The sequence below is a fragment of the Engystomops pustulosus genome, chromosome 1 (genome assembly GCF_040894005.1).
Source record: "Engystomops pustulosus chromosome 1, aEngPut4.maternal, whole genome shotgun sequence".
NCBI classification, from domain to species: domain Eukaryota; kingdom Metazoa; phylum Chordata; class Amphibia; order Anura; family Leptodactylidae; genus Engystomops; species Engystomops pustulosus.
Window position 1 is genome coordinate 128,545,768 of NC_092411.1, and position 17,248 is coordinate 128,563,015.

Genomic DNA, 17,248 nt, shown 5'->3' on the forward strand with positions numbered 1-17,248 from the left:
TACCATGTGATATTCTGGGATCACATACACATTGGCTTACAAAGTTACGATTACTCATTTGGGTATAAGCTACTTCATTGCAGTAGAGGTATTGTTGATGCCTAGAATTCTATCTGTACCTTAACATGTGTAACATTGGGCTGCAAACAGACTCATTGGTGTGTGTGTATGAGAGCTGATACCCATAGAAAAAGACTGGCTAAAATGGGATATGCTCTTTAAAGAGGATCTGTCTCCCTCCAAAGCAGCGCTAGGAGCTGCTTCTTAAAGTAAGCAGGTCCTAGTGCTAAACCAAACGCAGCAGTGTTACAATGCTAGTGTTATTGGAAACCTCCGATAACGCTGCTGCGCTGTACACTGGAACCCCCAGACCACTCTCGAAGTGTATTCATGAGGGGGTGGTCTGAGGTGCTGCCTCTTTCCTGGACTGCCCCTCCCCCTCCCCCTCCATAGGTGACTGCTGTGCATCATGCAGCAGTCACTGCCCCATTCCCGACCGCTTTGATAGTGGTCCGGTGGTTCCAGTATACAGTGCAGCAGTGTTTGTAAGCGTTAGCGGAGGTTTCCAATAATGCTAGCGTAGTAGCACTGCTGCATCTGTTTTAGCACCAGGAGCTGCCTACTTTAGTAAGCAACTCCTAGTGCCGTCTTTGAAGGTGACAGGTCCTCTTTAATTTGGGGGCTCAGGCCAGGCAGTTGGCTCATGCGCAGTGTGGTTTAGGCACTAGGGAAACCATGGCTGTATTTATGAGCACCCCACCCCAAAAAAAAAAAGCCCTGTGCTGAAATGTGTAGTAGTTTTTTTTTTTTTTTTTTATCATCCTGCAAGTACCCTATTCACATACTAAGGACTTGTCGAAATGTAATATTTGATTTGCACTTATTGTTATTTCAACAGCCTTTTTCGTTTCAGAGGTGTTGATTTATACACGCACTCACTCTAAAGTTTAGAGATATGTGGCTGTCATTTAAAATTTATGGGAAAGCGGTCACCTAAGGGTGCTGTCTCACGATACATTCTTGGTCACTATTGTTAGTTGTTTGAGATGAGATCACTCCTGCACACTGATATATCATCACTGCAGGGGTACTGTCACACGGTGCGTTCTTGGGGTTTTGCATGTTTACCATGTGTTTTGGTTGGATTGAATCTGTTTTTCTTTATTTGTGGAAATTTAAGCAGCTGTGAAAATGTTAATACAGGATTAAAACCAGCCAAAAGCATTATAAACATGCAAAAATGTGTTTTCAGTACATTTAAAAACGCACTGTGTGACAGCACCCTTACAGCGATGAGATATCATAACAGTATGGCATTTAAGTAGAAGCGCGCTGTGGTGATCTCTTCCTCTCAAACAACCAATAACAATGAGTATTCCCTTCAACACAAGAAAGAAAAATTTACATTTCTCAACTTGTCATGTGGCATTGTCACTGTACTAATTCATAAAGCATAGGGCATTTCTATATTGACTAAACACAACTGCCACTATAGTGATGTTGACGTCTCTTACATCTGTGGTGGCGGCCATCATTGTTGCTCAGAGTAAATGAACTTTAATCAGTGAACAGTCTTTTGGCCTACTGGTAAATACAAGATGACGCAGGCTATGCTAATGTAATTTGTTTTGAGAGGTATGTTCTAACACTTGGGAAAGGCCCGTTTCACATTATTCTGTGATCGTGGACATGAGAAGTGCTGTTCACTATGCTGGGGACTGAACTCTGTGCATCATATTGATATATGATGCACAGAGTTCTCTGCCACATATTGGGGAAACAAGAACTCTGGGAATCATTTAAATGTTCCTTATCTTCCCCTATTATATTGTACGCCCAATTCCCCCTTACATAGCCAGAAAATTAGGACTGGACCAAGACAGTTGAAAGGGATAATGTCAGAGCACCATGGTCCAACACAATCGGCAGCCCTTCGAGTTATTTACAAGTATATGACCACATATAAAATATGTTCATTGAGAATTTTGCAAGAAAAACAAGTGTACTTGGTTTTAATGTAACTGTATTCTTTCTCGTATGTTTGTGTTACATGACCCTCTTTCCATTGGAAAAAAATTAAGTTGGATCCAAAATGGCCATCATGGTCAACCCCTCCCATATACACTAAGCATTCCCATTTTATTTATGTGTATCCATATAAATGACCCACCCTGCAGAGTAATAAAAGTTATGTTAATTACCCAGGGGTGCTCAGGGTATGTCACCCAAGCCTAGTATTTAAATTTCTGCCCCCCGGGGTCTAACTGTCCCACCCGTCACCTGCTCTATGTACTGTACAAAAGTTACAAAACTGGAACAAGTGGAAGAAGACACTGCCCATAAAGCCTCACAAGTGTATATATGACAAATATACAGTGTTTATATCAAAATTATAGTGCATACTAATATAAACAACAGTTGTGGACAAAATCAAGCTAATTAGAGTTAGAATGGTTAATGACTTCATTTGGTTGTAAAGACAAATAGTATATAGTATATAGTACAGCAGTTCAGATATATCCAGGGCCATGTTACATTATCTTTCATTGTAGAGAACAGTTTTATTTATGCTTTATTATGCTGAACTATTAGACATTACCAGGAACAACTGAAACACACACACACACACATATATGTACACTATAGATGTCATTTGTTATGAATCACAATCTGTTTACATTTAGAAATTATTAATTAAAAAAGGGAATTAACAATTTTGAACTTACAACTAATGGTAAAAAGTCAATACTAAAACTATAGCTACTCCAAAATAAAAAGAATTGTATTTACAGTGTTCTATAAACATTTACATTTGCAGATGTGGGGAAAAAAAGTATTATACAGATTTTCAGACAAACACTATATTGCACACCCAAAACATTTTAAGCATATATATGGGTCTTCATGCAGCTTCTTCAGCCGAGCAGTCAATACCAGCATAGGCAAACTTCTCGTAAAGTGTTGTATTCACATAGGTCTAGAAACAAAAGCAAGCATTAGAAGAATAGATGCACACCAATATAAAACTCAGGTTTAAGAGCACAACTCTTAACAACAATTGTGAAAAGGCCAAAGTTTTATTGTTTGCAAGGTATGAATTGGTGGGGGTGCTCGGAATTGCGCTTTTCTCATCTCGATGGTCAATCTTAAATCTTTCATGACAAAGAGTCATTGGTACCTAAATGTCAAGGTCAATGTTTACATTTTATTTTGCTCTTCTTCAAATGACAACATATTTGACATCACTTATCATAACAAGTTTTTCTTAGTTTTGTTCATGATGTGAGATTTTAACTTGCTTAGATAGGTAAATAGATTTATTTATACAGTAAGCAGACGGGTTACTACAAATGTAAAAAAATTAAATAACATTTTGCAAAAATATGTTTTTTGTCGCCTTTACCCAGGTTCAGCTACGCAGATGCAGTGGATGCATGCAATCCTGCTAAATGTCATTTTTGTCTCCCTGTAGCTCCCTCCTCTTCTGCCTTCAGATGACTAGCTAGCGGAGGGCACCCTACAAATACCTATATCTCCTGAACCATGGTATAATTTTAAAGAAGAGAATCTTCACTTAAATATCGCATCAGGATTGTGTTTCAAGGTTCAACAGAACCAGAGATATTTACTGGTAATATACATCTCTCCATTTCTGACTGTAAACACATTTTTTACGGCAACTTCAGCTTAGCTCCAGTTTTAGGTTCCAAGGTTCAGAAGATGTAGCCATTTGAACTGGACCACTGTCATAACGTCTATGCTTGTGGTATCTGCACAGAGTATGTGCAATTAGGACATATATAGTCACATGGCATTTGTGAATGGGTTAAGGATATTTAACCAATATTGAAATCAATGAAAATGTACTGTAGTATTGCAGGATATGGTACAAGTGATTATTTGATTACATTTTTAAACTCTGTAAGGGGCTAACAAAAATGTAAGAGATACATTAAGTAAACCCCACATTTGAAAATACTCAAAAAAAAAAAATATCAGATGGTAAATCTTTTTCCCAGTTAGCCATCAAAATTTTTAAAATGCACTTTTTAGGAGATTTGCCACATGGATGCAGCATTGTAGACCAAGCACACATCTGTGTGAAAATTGTCTGTTGATGTTATGCAAATGAGCCTCAGGGGCTCATGTCTACTCCATAGGACGGAGGAAGAATGGATCCCGTTTCAGGAGACACACACGTGTGCTTGGTGTACAATATTGCATACATGTGGTAGATTTACTTTAAAGGAAATCTACCAGCCTCACTCGCCCCAGCCAGAGACACAGTGATATCACCCCGCTCTTGGCACTTCCACATGTGCACATCAGAATTGACCACGCATGCACAGGAATGAGGAGCTGGGAACAAATCCCTGTGAAGGGGTGTGAATAATAGACAACACAGCCTGCAAGGGCTCTGGTGACGACCCCAAGAGCCCCTGAGGCTCATTTGCACAATTCTAAAAAGTTTTTTTTTAGTAAAACAAGGGCATAAGAGAAAAAAAATTTGGATTACACTTTTTAAAGCTATTTAATCAACAAAACTTTAAATATGATGTAACCAAAGTGGTGTACAAAGCACTTATAAACCCTTTTTGTACCTTTCTTTCCTCAAGCATTCGTGTTAGAGAAACCAGTATTTTTCCAAAAGATGGCCGTTCATATGGCTTTTCACGCCAGCATTGTCGCATAAGGTCATACCTGTAGTTCAGTAAACAAAGGTTACGATCACCAGATAACAATACAGGCGGTCCCCTACTTAAGAACATTCGACTTACATACAACCCCTAGTTACAAACGGACCTCTGGATATAGGTAATTTACTGTATTTTAGTCCTAGGCTACAATAAACAGCTATAACAGTTATCAAATGTGTCTGTAATGAAGATTTATTATTAATCTTGGTTCTTATGACAGCCCAACATTTTTAAAATCCAATTGTCACAGAGACCAAAAAAATTCTGGCTGGGATTACAATGATAAAATATACAGTTCCGACTTACATACAAATTCAACTTAAGAACAAACCTACAGACCCTATCTTGTCTGTAGTGTTCATATTTGGGGTCGAGTAGATCTCTGAATAAAAAGACAAAATATATGCCGGGCAGCACTCACTTCTTGCAGATTCACTTGGAGCAGTGTTTTACAAGTATGTCTGGTTCAAATGTTGCATCGCTGAACCGCTAAATGAGTGCTGCTCTCTATTCTTTATCTATTAAAGGACTTTCTACATAGGTGGTATACATCAATCCCACTATGCACCTACATTTCTTTACATGCTTGGGAATGCTGTCCATTTTGTTTGATTTGTGAATTTATTTTATGTATCTGTCAACCAATATGTTTAATTTACTTGCAAGCAAAAGATATCCACAATCAATGGGCATATAAAAACAATGCCTTCATCAGGTTAAAACCACATATGTACAGAGAGATAGCAGTGTATATGATTAAAAGCCTTATATACACTCACCGGCCACTTTATTAGGTACACCATGCTAGTAACGGGTTGGACCCCCTTTAGCCTTCAGAACTGCCTCAATTCTTCGTGGCATAGATTCAACAAGGTGCTGGAAGCATTCCTCAGAGATTTTGGTCCATATTGACATGATGGCATCACACAGTTTCCACAGATTTGTCGGCTGCACATCCATGATGCGAATCTCCCGTTCCACCACATCCCAAAGATGCTCTATTGGATTGAGATCTGGTGACTGTGGAGGCCATTTGAGTACAGTGAACTCATTGTCATGTTCAAGAAACCAGTCTGAGATGATTCCAGCTTTATGACATGGCGCATTATCCTGCTGAAAGTAGCCATCAGATGTTGGGTACATTGTGGTCATAAAGGGATGGACAACATGGTCAGCAACAATACTCAGGTAGGCTGTGGCGTTGCAACGAAATATTCCCCACACCATGACACCACCACCACCAGCCTGAACCGTTGATACAAGGCAGGATGGATCCATGCTTTCATGTTGTTCTGACCCTACCATCCGAATGTCGCAGCAGAAATCGAGACTCATCAGACCAGGCAACGTTTTTCCAATCTTCTACTGTCCAATTTCGATGAGCTTGTGCAAATTGTAGCCTCAGTTTCCTGTTCTTAGCTGAGAGGAGTGGCACCCGGTGTGGTCTTCTGCTGCTGTAGCCCATCTGCCTCAAAGTTCGACGTACTGTGCGTTCAGAGATGCTCTTCTGCCTACCTTGGTTGTAATGGGTGGCGATTTGAGTCACTGTTGCCTTTCTATCAGCTCGAACCAGTCTGCCCATTCTCCTCTGACCTCTGGCATCAACAAGGCATTTCCGCCCACAGAACTGCCGCTCACTGGATGTTTTTTCTTTTTCGGACCATTCTCTGTAAACCCTAGAGATGGTTGTGCGTGAAAATCCCAGTAGATCAGCAGTTTCTGAAATACTCAGACCAGCCCTTCTGGCACCAACAACCATGCCTTGTTCAAAGGCACTCAAATCACCTTTCTTCCCCATACTGATGCTCGGTTTGAGCTGCAGGAGATTGTCTTGACCATGTCTACATGCATAAATGCACCATGTAGGCTGTTATTGGCTGATTAGAAATTAAGTGTTAACGAGCAGTTGGACAGGTGTACCTAATAAAGTGGCCGTTGAGTGCACATACAAACAGAACCTCTTTTATAACTTCTCTCAACCAATATCGTGTGCCAAAGAGTAATCCAGTTACAAATCCTTCCCCACCTCAGTTCTTTTTTTGGCAGCACAAATGACAACATCTACTTTACAGATACAGTAAAGTAGCATGATTTACTTACACTTCATCATCGCAGTTTAGTGGTTTCTCAAGTCTGTACCCTTGTGGTAGCTTCTCATAGAGTTCTGCACAAGTCATACCACAATATGGAGTTCCACCTATAAACAAAATTACATTTCATTGCCATTATTCATTTTATCAATTTGACTTTAGTTTGTCAACATTTTAACACTGATTTTGATACAGATCTGATTTTATTATGAATAATGGTACATCCTGTCATACATATTCGGCATAGTGTACAATCACTGTGGGAGCACATCTGTATCTGACAGCTGAGCTTCTATTGATACCAAATGTCTGACTCTTGAAGTGGCAAAGTCAAGAATTTCCACTGCACTATTGTTATACACAATAATACATCAATATTGCAGTGTGTAAGTCTGAACATTGGTTCAGGTGACTACTTGCCCATGGCCCATAGTGGAACTAAAAAAATGTAAAAATGAAACTAATAAAAACATCTCAAACTACCTACTTTCCATATAAAAGTAGTACTTACATACATACATACAAGTAAAAAACCAGTATACACACAACAAATATAATATCAAAGCATCTGCACCAACTACAGCAACAACAGACGAAAAAACTGACGAAAAACGGAATAAAAACCAATAAAAAAAGAATAAAACGAAATAATCAGAATTACCAGAATTTAAAAAAAGATAATATGTTATATATGCAACACTGTGAAAGGCAAAAACAAAAAATCAGAACTTATCTTATTATTAGGCCCCTTCTACACTCGCGAGTGTGATGCGATGAACTCGCGTCACACTGGCAACGCAGGAAGCAACCCCCATTTTGGAAACAATATATCGATAAAGACTTAAGAAAGAGTATACTGAATATTTTGGTCCCATAGGAGTTATAATAATTAGCTTTACAGAAATTAATGCAGATATAAATAATGAAAACCGATTGTTTTAGGAAGTTCAGCAATTCGGAATCTATTATGTTGTGCCCTTATTGTATGAAAAAAGACATCAATTGTCTCCAGTGACTGCGATAAAAACCATAACTTACCTTTAAAATCGTGAGTTCCATTAACATGTTTAGGACACATTAGTTGTCTTTGTTAATCTGAACAAAGACCCAGACTTGGGAGGTTATGAGTTTTTAGGGCGCATATGATACATGTTGTGTCCAAATAATGCCGTTCTGAGAAGTCAACTGTCTTATAATTCTGCTACGTGTCTACATTTTAGGAACAAACTACAAGGGGGTCTAATTTATTTTTAAAAACAGAACATCACCATGCACATACGAGGCTTAACTTGGTCATATAAATGTGCAGTATAATACATATTCTGTAGAACGGTGCACATTTTTCTTATTTAGTGTGACATATCAGGTGAGTGGGCCCCCTGACACTGTTTGCCCCATAGTAGCTGCTATGACTGCTACCCCTGTAGTTACACCTCTGAGTTGGATACCTAATGCATGTATTAAGAATGCCATACTTACCCAAACTGACAATTTCCCATAACAAAACACCAAAGGACCAGCTGAAATAAAAACATAGAAGAACTTACTCACCCATACAATATTTATCAGTTTAGCAAAAGGAATAAAAACTAATTGAAAAGTTATAATACTAACATGTCTATAGAAAAAGATAGCACCACCTCTGTAGACATTGGTGATAATGGTAAACAATAAACTAAAGGGAAACTGTCATCTTCACAGACACATATAAACTTAACTTGCAAGAAAATCTCTATAGTGGACCATGAATGTACCCACAATGTCTGCTGCACCCTTTTTTGTACAGTTTTAAACAGGAAGTAGAACATTAACAATCAAGGATAAATGGTTGGAACTTGATGTGAAATTGGATATAAGAGACAGTGAACTGCACCTGACTACCACGTTCATTTGCATATATATAAAATGAAAAAAAAAAAGATTTTTGCATTCGGTCCTTAGTTTTTTCAGAAAAACAAGCTTATGATTTAGGACACTTGTTTAAGTAGCCCACATTACAAGCTTTATTTCCTTTTTGTAGCCAAATTAAAAAAAAAAAAAAAATACTCGGTGCTGTGTACTGCTTTGAAGATAATAGGTGCACTAGTGTCCCCACACAGATATAGTTGATGTTCGGGACATACCTCCTACCAATGCCAGGACAAGGGTAGGCGATCATTTAGAGTTCCACCAAGCCTTCCACCCTGTGGGCACCATCCCAGCCTCTCAGTGGCAATCAATGGTATGTGCACAAACCACTGATTGCTGTGTGTAGGCAGCACAGTATTACATCTTCCTTTGCCCCCTTGCGTGGTCCAGCTAATGCCGTTGACTAGCAATGATGTCATTGGCACCACTTTTATCTATAGAGAGGATGATGGCAGCAGTGTCATCACCATGCCAGGGTCCCATATATTAGGCGGCATGTGCTGGGCTACCTATATAACAGGGGCATGTGCTAGGTTACCTACATATTCAAGGGTTGTGCTGTGCTGCGTATATACTGGTAGGCAGCCTATGTACTGTGGACATGTACTGGGCTACCTATATACTGAAGACATGAGCTAGGCTACCTATAAACTGGGGGCAGGTGCTAGGCTACCTAGATACTGGGCACATGTGCTAGGCTACCTATATATTGGGGCATGTGCTGGACTACCTATATACTGTAGAAATGTGTTGGATTGCATATATACTCAGGGGGTGTGCAGTGCTGCATATATATAGGGGGCATGTAGTGGGCTTCCTATGTACTGGGAGCATGTGCCTCAGCACATATACTGGAGACTTGTGCTAGGCTTTCTATATACTGGGGGCATGTGCAGGGCTACACGTCTCATGGGAGCGTGTGCTTGGTTACCTGTATACTGGGGGATTTGTTGTGGGCTACCTACATACAGTTGCATGTGCTAGACTACCTACATACTTGGGGCATGTTCTGGGCTAACTACATAGTGGGGCATGTGACGGGATACATATATACTGTGGGCATGTTCCAGAAAACAAATATACCTGGGGTATGTGCTGTGCTACCTATATACTTGTGGGGAGTGTGCTGAGCTGCATATATACTAGGGGCGTGTGCTAGGCTACATATATGCTGGCGGTGATATCTGTTACTGTCTTACATTAGTAATACAGAGAGATAAAGGGGATAGCCCTTGAAGATAATGTTGTTTGTATTTGGGACTGTGGGGGATGATTTATCAAAAGTGTCTGAAAGCAGAAATGTTCTAGTTGACTCATTTTACATCTAGTTAGGTGACAAAAGGGCAAAATGGGACCTGACTAAAAATGATAGTTTTAAAGTTATTTCGCATGTCTTGGTTTGCAGCCAGAAAAGGTTGATGCACTGGACAAGTTTTAGGGGGTGAGTGATTGCCTTTTTTAACAGTTAAAATACTGGCTACTAGATTTTTGGTCAACGTAAATGAACTTGTTTACTCTCCTAATAGCTATGCTTTCATATTAAGTAAGACATGGGTGCCAGTAGAATGTCAGTAAGCTGAATGCCATAGCATCTAAGGGCCGGAATCCTGAATGATAACCTAATACCAATTATAAAGGCAGTTTTTTCTCTCTGGGAAATTGTACTTTAACTACTAGAATTGGTAAATGACCACTTTTGTACCCTTTTCTTCAAAGCAATAGTTGTATAAGCAACATCTCATAATAGAAAGCAGTTTGAAGCTCTCCCCTTTGAATGGTCTTAGCAGAAATTTATTTAGTCATAGTTCTTTGAATAAGCTGTAGTGTGAACTGTAGTATTAGGTTTTCATGAGTAGAATATTTAGATTGTTAAAACCACCATTGGGACCCCTTTTCATCAAAAGTACAAGAGACATATTTAGAAAATTGGGTAGTAAAAGGTAGAATGTAAAGGTGGACCATGGATTCCTTGATGCCTACCCTGCGCGATGATCATACATGGCATTTCAATTGATTGACAGCTTTAGCTAAAACTATGGAGCTACTATAAATTTCTCCACATTAGTATACACAATTATACTGTATCATTCTACAATAAAGCAGTATACTTACACATCACTGTTTGACGTATAAACACTGTAGTTTAAGGATTCAATTGCCATCCATCGAACTGGAAGCCTTCCCTAGGAAAATGCATAATGAAAAAACAACTTTTATTAATCCTCTGGTGTAGCAGCTATCCAGTCAAGGGGGTGGTGGAGCTCATTTATCCAGTCAAGCTACCCCACCTCCTAACAACTGCTCAGTGTTAGGCCTCTGCCCCACCCCTCAGTTCAACATCATGGAATCCTCAGCATATTTTCCAGACATGCATGCTGAACCTATCAATACGGCCCTGGTCCTGCATGTCCCCGGCTGGCTGTACAGACGCACTGTGCATGTGCCAGTACTGTGCACTGTGCAGGCAAGAGTACAGGCGCATGTTTTGTGCAACTGTGAAGCCAGCAGTACCTTGCTGGCTTCACAGTTGCACAAAACATGCGCCAAATTGATATGTGCACTGCAACGACATATTCTTCAACTGCCTAGCTAATCTGATTAAACTAATTGTGAAATATTAGAAAAGTGCCTGTTACTGGAAAGTGCCACTGTGAGGATAGCCAAATAGACTGTGTCTGTGAGAGCAAGAGCTGCTTACCTCTTCTTCTTTTTAGAAAGCTGCCCCAGCTACTACCATACAATTTTAAAGGAAATCTACAATTAGGATGAAGGATTGTAAACCAAGTACACTGACACACTGGTGTGTGCCCCCTCTGCTAAATTCAGCATTTCTTTTAGCTTCTTAGGACCTTATTTTTACAATAAAAAGGTTTCACAAATTATGCAAATGAGCCTCAGGGGCTCTGTCAATGGAGCCTGGAGCCCCGAAGGCTCATCTGCATAATTTGTAAAACCTCTTTTTCTTAAAAACAAAGGCATACAAAGCTACAAGAAGAGCATCTTCTGCCAGAGGGGGGACACACCAGTATGCCAGTGTGCTTGGTTTACAATCCTTCATCCTGGTGGTAGATGCCCTTTAAGATTAGTTTGCTCTGCTCTACCTGTAAAGTGGTTTGCTAGCTATTAGCTCTGATAACATATATGCAGGCCATGGCAGAGCTAATAGATGGGAACTGTATAGAGGGACCAGGATTAGGTGAGATATCACCTGTAACCAGGATAACCATTGGTAGAAAGCAGGTGGTTGAAGGGTAGGGAATAAGATGGCTACGTGTTCTTTTACTCACTTGTGGTTTGTTTTAGAGTAATTCAAACTTAAACTTTAAGGGATATCCCCATCTGGGGATTTACATTTAATTTTACTTCATTTGCCATATGAAAACATTTCTTTAATTGGATGTTATTGAAAAAAAGATAATTTCTCATAAATGTAGCCTTGCTGTCCCTTAGAAACTAGTTCCTCGGATACGACCACCTTGCACTCTGGCAGCGGTGGCCAGACATGCGCTATTGAGCCCTGTCTGACCACCTGGCTTCACCATTCATTACCACAGGACGGCTGTGGTAACTGCAGTAACTCCCAGACATTTCATATACGAAAAAACTTCTGTTTCTTTGTGCAATCACTCCATCAGAGGTGGGCGTATCCAAGGACACAGTCTTGTTTCTAAGGGACCATAAGACTACATTTATGAGAAATTATCTTCACACAGGTAAACATTTTTTAATAATGTTATCTAATTTAAGAAATGTATGTACTGTATATGGCCGATTCATTAAACTGAATGTGATTGCCGAGACGAGAATACCCCTTTAACATCTGCATTCAGGACACTTCACTAGGTAAGACCCAGTCCTCTGGGTTTATATATTGTATATATATATATATATATATATATATATATATATATATATATATATACCGTATATACTTGTGTATAAGCCGAGTTTTTCAGCACAAAAAATGTGCTGAAAAACGTCCCCTCGGCTTATACACGAGTCTATAACAAAAAAAAATTACCCACTTAAAAAAAAATAAACTTAAATACTCACCCTCCGATGTCAGCGTGGCTCCCCGATGTCGGCGCGACTTACCGATGTCCCCGATGTCAGCACGTCCCGTCTTCTTTCTTCTCCGCGGCTCTTCTTCTTTCTTCTATCTTCCGTTTTGGACGCGGCCATGTCTTCTTAGTGGCCGCGCATACTATGACGTCAGCAGCGGCCGCGTCATAGTATGCGCCTGCTAGAAGAAGAGATGGCCGCGTCCATGTCGGAAGAGAGAAGAGGAGCCGCGGAGAAGAAAGAAGACGGGACGCACTGACATCGGGGACATCGGTAAGTCGCGCCAACATCGGGGAGCCGCGCTGACATAGGGTGAGTATATAAGTTTATTTTTTTAAGGGCCGTGGGGGCAGGCTGGCTGTATACTACTAGGGGCTTCTGTATACTACTGTGGGCTGCTGTATACTACTAGGGACTGCTGTATACTACTAGGGGCTGCTGTATACTACTGTGGGCTGCTGTATACTACTAGGGGCTGCTGTATACTACTAGGGGCTGCTGTATACTACTAGGGGCTGCTGTATACTACTGTGGGCTGCTGTATACTACTGTGGGCTGCTGTATACTACTGTGGGCTGCTGTATACTACTGGGGGCTGCTGTATACTACTGTGGGCTGCTGTATACTACTAGGGGCTGCTGTATACTACATGGGGGCTGGCAGGCTGTATACTACTGGGGGCTGGCAGGCTGTATACTACTGGGGGCTGGCAGGCTGTATACTACTGGGGGCTGGCAGGCTGTATACTACTGGGGGCTGCTGTATACTTCTGTGGGCTGCTGTATACTACTAGGGGCTGCTGTATACTACATGGGGGCTGGCAGGCTGTATACTACTGGGGGCTGGCAGGCTGTATACTACTGGGGGCTGGCAGGCTGTATACTACTGGGGGGGTTTGACCAATGCATTTCCCACCCTCGGCTTATACTCGAGTCAGTAGTTTTTCCCAGTTTTTGGTGGTAAAATTAGGGGTCTCGGCTTATACTCGGGTCGGCTTATACTCGAGTATATACGGTGTGTATATATATATATATATATATATATATATATATATATATATAGACATGTATACAGCTAAGTCTGAGTAACGACAGCTTCCAAATGGGAACAAATGAGGGAACAAATGAGTGCTTCTTGTTACATTCTACATATGTTTCTGCTCATGCAACCAGGGAATATTTTTTAATGTCTGTGTCAATTTACTGTATACAGGGGAATGGAAAACATATAAAGTTATTGATAAAAAAGGCACTTGGTTGCAGAGTGCTTTATACACAGTGAGGTAGACTTATCAGCAGTCTCTGAGAACAAAACTGTTCTAGTTGCTTATGGCAACCAACCAGCACTTAAATAAAATTTTCTCAGCAGTTTAAAAATAAAGCTCTGATTGGTTGTCATGAGCAACTAAACCGTTTTGCTCTCAGACACTTCTGATAAATCTCCCTCCATGTCATTAATTGTTCACTGATACTGAATAGTTTGTAAAGACAACTATAAAATACAAATGATGGAGAAAAAGTTTAATACAAGCCTTAATATTCCATGTATGTGAATGGAAAATTAAATTCAGGTGTCTTGTTCACTTTTATATGGTGATCTGGCTCAGTTGGGGTGTGGTCACAAGTATCCAGGGGCGGCGCCATGACTGGGCATACCTGGGCAAATCATGGGGCTGGAAGGGCCCACCTACTGAATCCATAGGTGGTGATATAAAAAATGATGATAAACTAGGGAATATTTTAGGGTATCGGAGACTGGTTTAGCTCCAGAATTTTTAATGCCGCCATGTGAGTTCACTGCAAAGGGGCCCCACTGAGGCTCTGTTGCCCAGGGGCCTACGGAAACCTGGAGCCAACCCTGTAAGTATCGCTAGCACTGCGGGGATGGGCCTAGACCCGATCACATATGCGTTTCTATGGAAGTGCAAGTAATCAGTTACCAGAACCAGGTGTTTTGCATCGTTTTAAGGTTCTGGTTACCTACTGCATGTGTTTCCATAGAAATGCATATGCAATCGGGCAGAAACCCCTCAGTATGCTAGCGCTGCGTTTGTAAACGTAGTACTAGTGGTACATATGGCCACACTCTTATTGACGTTATAGCTGATTTCTTCCTCTTCAGCAATTGGCCTAAACTGAGAAGTTTAATTTAGCTGTTCTGGGTTTAGGAAATTAAATCCTATAGACACACCGAAAGCTTATTACAACAAGCACTTATCAGTTACAGCGGCTGGTCTCCCATGCAAATCATATATATTATAAAAATTGGTCTACATGATATTTTGCTAGTCTATGTGCCATGAATTCATATTTACCATTGTCTTTTTTACATAAACCTCTTGTCCTCTAGATAAACCAAAATCAGCAATTTTTGCAATAAAGTTTTCACCAACCAAAATATTTCTAGCTGCCAAATCCCGATGAATGAACTAGATAGAAAATGAAAAGAAGATATTATTGTAACATTTTTGTGGACTTGTTAAATATGTTGCCCTATTGCAATATTTCATCTTATTACAGCTCAACACCTTTATCTAATAGATAAAAGATGAGTACATATGTAGGATAGAAACAGAATACAGTGAAACTTTTCCAGAAGACCACCCCTTTGAGTAGACTAGCTCCCTAAAAGGCTGATTTTTCATTGTCTGATTTTTTTTTATTATTCCTTATTTATTAAACTCTGTGGAAGCTGGCCTCCTATGAGAAGACCACTTTTTAAAGATCAATTGTTTGTGCAAAACGTTGTAGCCTGCTCAAAGAGGATTTACCGTATTTTTCAGCCTATAAGGCGCACCTCTAATAAATGCCTGCTAAGACATCTAGGTTCATATATGAGGCGCACTGGAGTATAAGGCGCAGGATCAAATGCAGTACCTAAAAATGACCGGCGGGTGGCAGACCTGTGCACAGTTCTAGCCAACTACACTTCCCGGGAAACTTGTCTTCAGCGTGTCAGAGAGCTCCGATCTCAGAGGTATGGCTGCTGGGGGTTAATGCAGGGTGATGCAGCAGGGGTTAAGCGGTCTCCCTCTGCCCCTTCTCCTTCCCTCCTCAGCCAGGGTGTTATTCCTGTGGGGTTCCCTGTGACTCCTTCTCTTTCCCCTGTTACAGGGCTGTCAGGTATGGGGGATTGTTTACTGATGATGATGATTGCCTCGTGGTCGGCACTATGGCAGCTCACGTCTCTCCGTGCTAGGGGAGGGCAGGATGGGCACAATGTTAGTTGTGGTGCCAGGGCACTTCAGGAGCCAGGGACCCTGTATACTGTGTGGGAGTGTGCAGGAAATTTCTGGGGATGGAGCTTAAACACTTGTAAATGTACAGTACATCTTGTCTGTAGTACATTTCTGTATAAGTTCATATATAAGGCGTACCGGCCTATAAGGCGCACCTTTGATTTCTGAGAAAATAAAAGGATTTTTGGTGCGCCTTATAGGCCGAAAAATACGGTACTGTAATCTATAAAACCATGATAGGCACATTTTAATTACCTTCAACATTATATAAAATATAATAAAAAATAAAACATTATTTTGCGCATATGCACATAACTATAGCACAGGTAGAATTTGAGAACTGTGTCTGTTGCTTAAACGGCAGCAGGATATGGCAGCATGTTTGTATTTTTAGTGTGCTGGAAAAGGAACTGTCCACTAAGCACAATAATAAAATGTCAATTCTTTTGGAGACTTGTAAATTCTCCAAAGACCTCAATAAGTCGCCAGTCCCCATTATCATGGACAACAAAAAAAAAATTGTATAATCAGAAAATAAATAGAGAATGGAAAAAGCGATGTGTTTTGCTATCTGTTTTAAAGGAAAATCAGGGACATACTCCCTTTAAGATCCTCAAATTAGTGCAGTGGAGATAGTGTAGAACTGTAAGACAAGCCTTCACAAATCTCACTTACTGTAATATCTACCACCTACAAATCTTGAAACTTCATCTGGAATATCACATACTTCTTACTTTACAGCTTCAAATAGCCTGTCTAGAATTCATAACCTTCTTCCGATTTCATCACTTTACATATATCTGTAATATTTTCCAGATAGTTGAACCAAATTATGTTATGTGAAGGAGAATATCTATATAAAATGTGAATGAGCATATCCATATAAAATATGTAGCTACAACATATTTATAAACCATTTTATGGCTATTTATAATTGCTGCACAAACTGTTGCATAATTCAGCTCAGATTTCATAAATGACATATTTTAAACCACACTCTTGTATTTTATGGCACAGGAAATTATGCAGATTGTCAACCTGTTTTTGGCTCAGGTAATCCATGCCTCGAGCGACATCTGCTGCAAATTGTAGAAGCTGCTGGGAAGACAAGGTTGATGCTGTGCTGTTGGCTATGGCAAATGCTGGATCTGTTTCCAGTACTCTGCTTTTCCGTAGAAAGTCCAACAGGTTGCCATGGGGTGCATATTCTATAGCCAAATACAAGTAACCTATATGAAGAAGAGATGGAAAGT

General features: G+C 40.2%; 1 protein-coding gene across 1 annotated transcript in view; it reads right to left on the reverse strand.

Annotated features, from left to right (window-relative positions):
- Window positions 1-2,841: 2,841 nt before the first annotated feature.
- The window catches only part of TEK (TEK receptor tyrosine kinase), a 55,717-nt gene continuing 41,310 nt past the window's right edge, over window positions 2,842-17,248 (reverse strand). The window contains exons 17-23 of the mRNA XM_072153197.1: window positions 17,034-17,224; window positions 15,072-15,185; window positions 10,808-10,878; window positions 8,267-8,307; window positions 6,798-6,894; window positions 4,602-4,701; window positions 2,842-2,977 (exon numbers count right to left, since the gene is read on the reverse strand). Of these exons, the coding sequence (XP_072009298.1) occupies window positions 2,903-2,977; window positions 4,602-4,701; window positions 6,798-6,894; window positions 8,267-8,307; window positions 10,808-10,878; window positions 15,072-15,185; window positions 17,034-17,224 (689 nt within the window). The 3' untranslated portion in view covers window positions 2,842-2,902. The remainder of the gene's footprint in view (window positions 2,978-4,601; window positions 4,702-6,797; window positions 6,895-8,266; window positions 8,308-10,807; window positions 10,879-15,071; window positions 15,186-17,033; window positions 17,225-17,248) is intronic.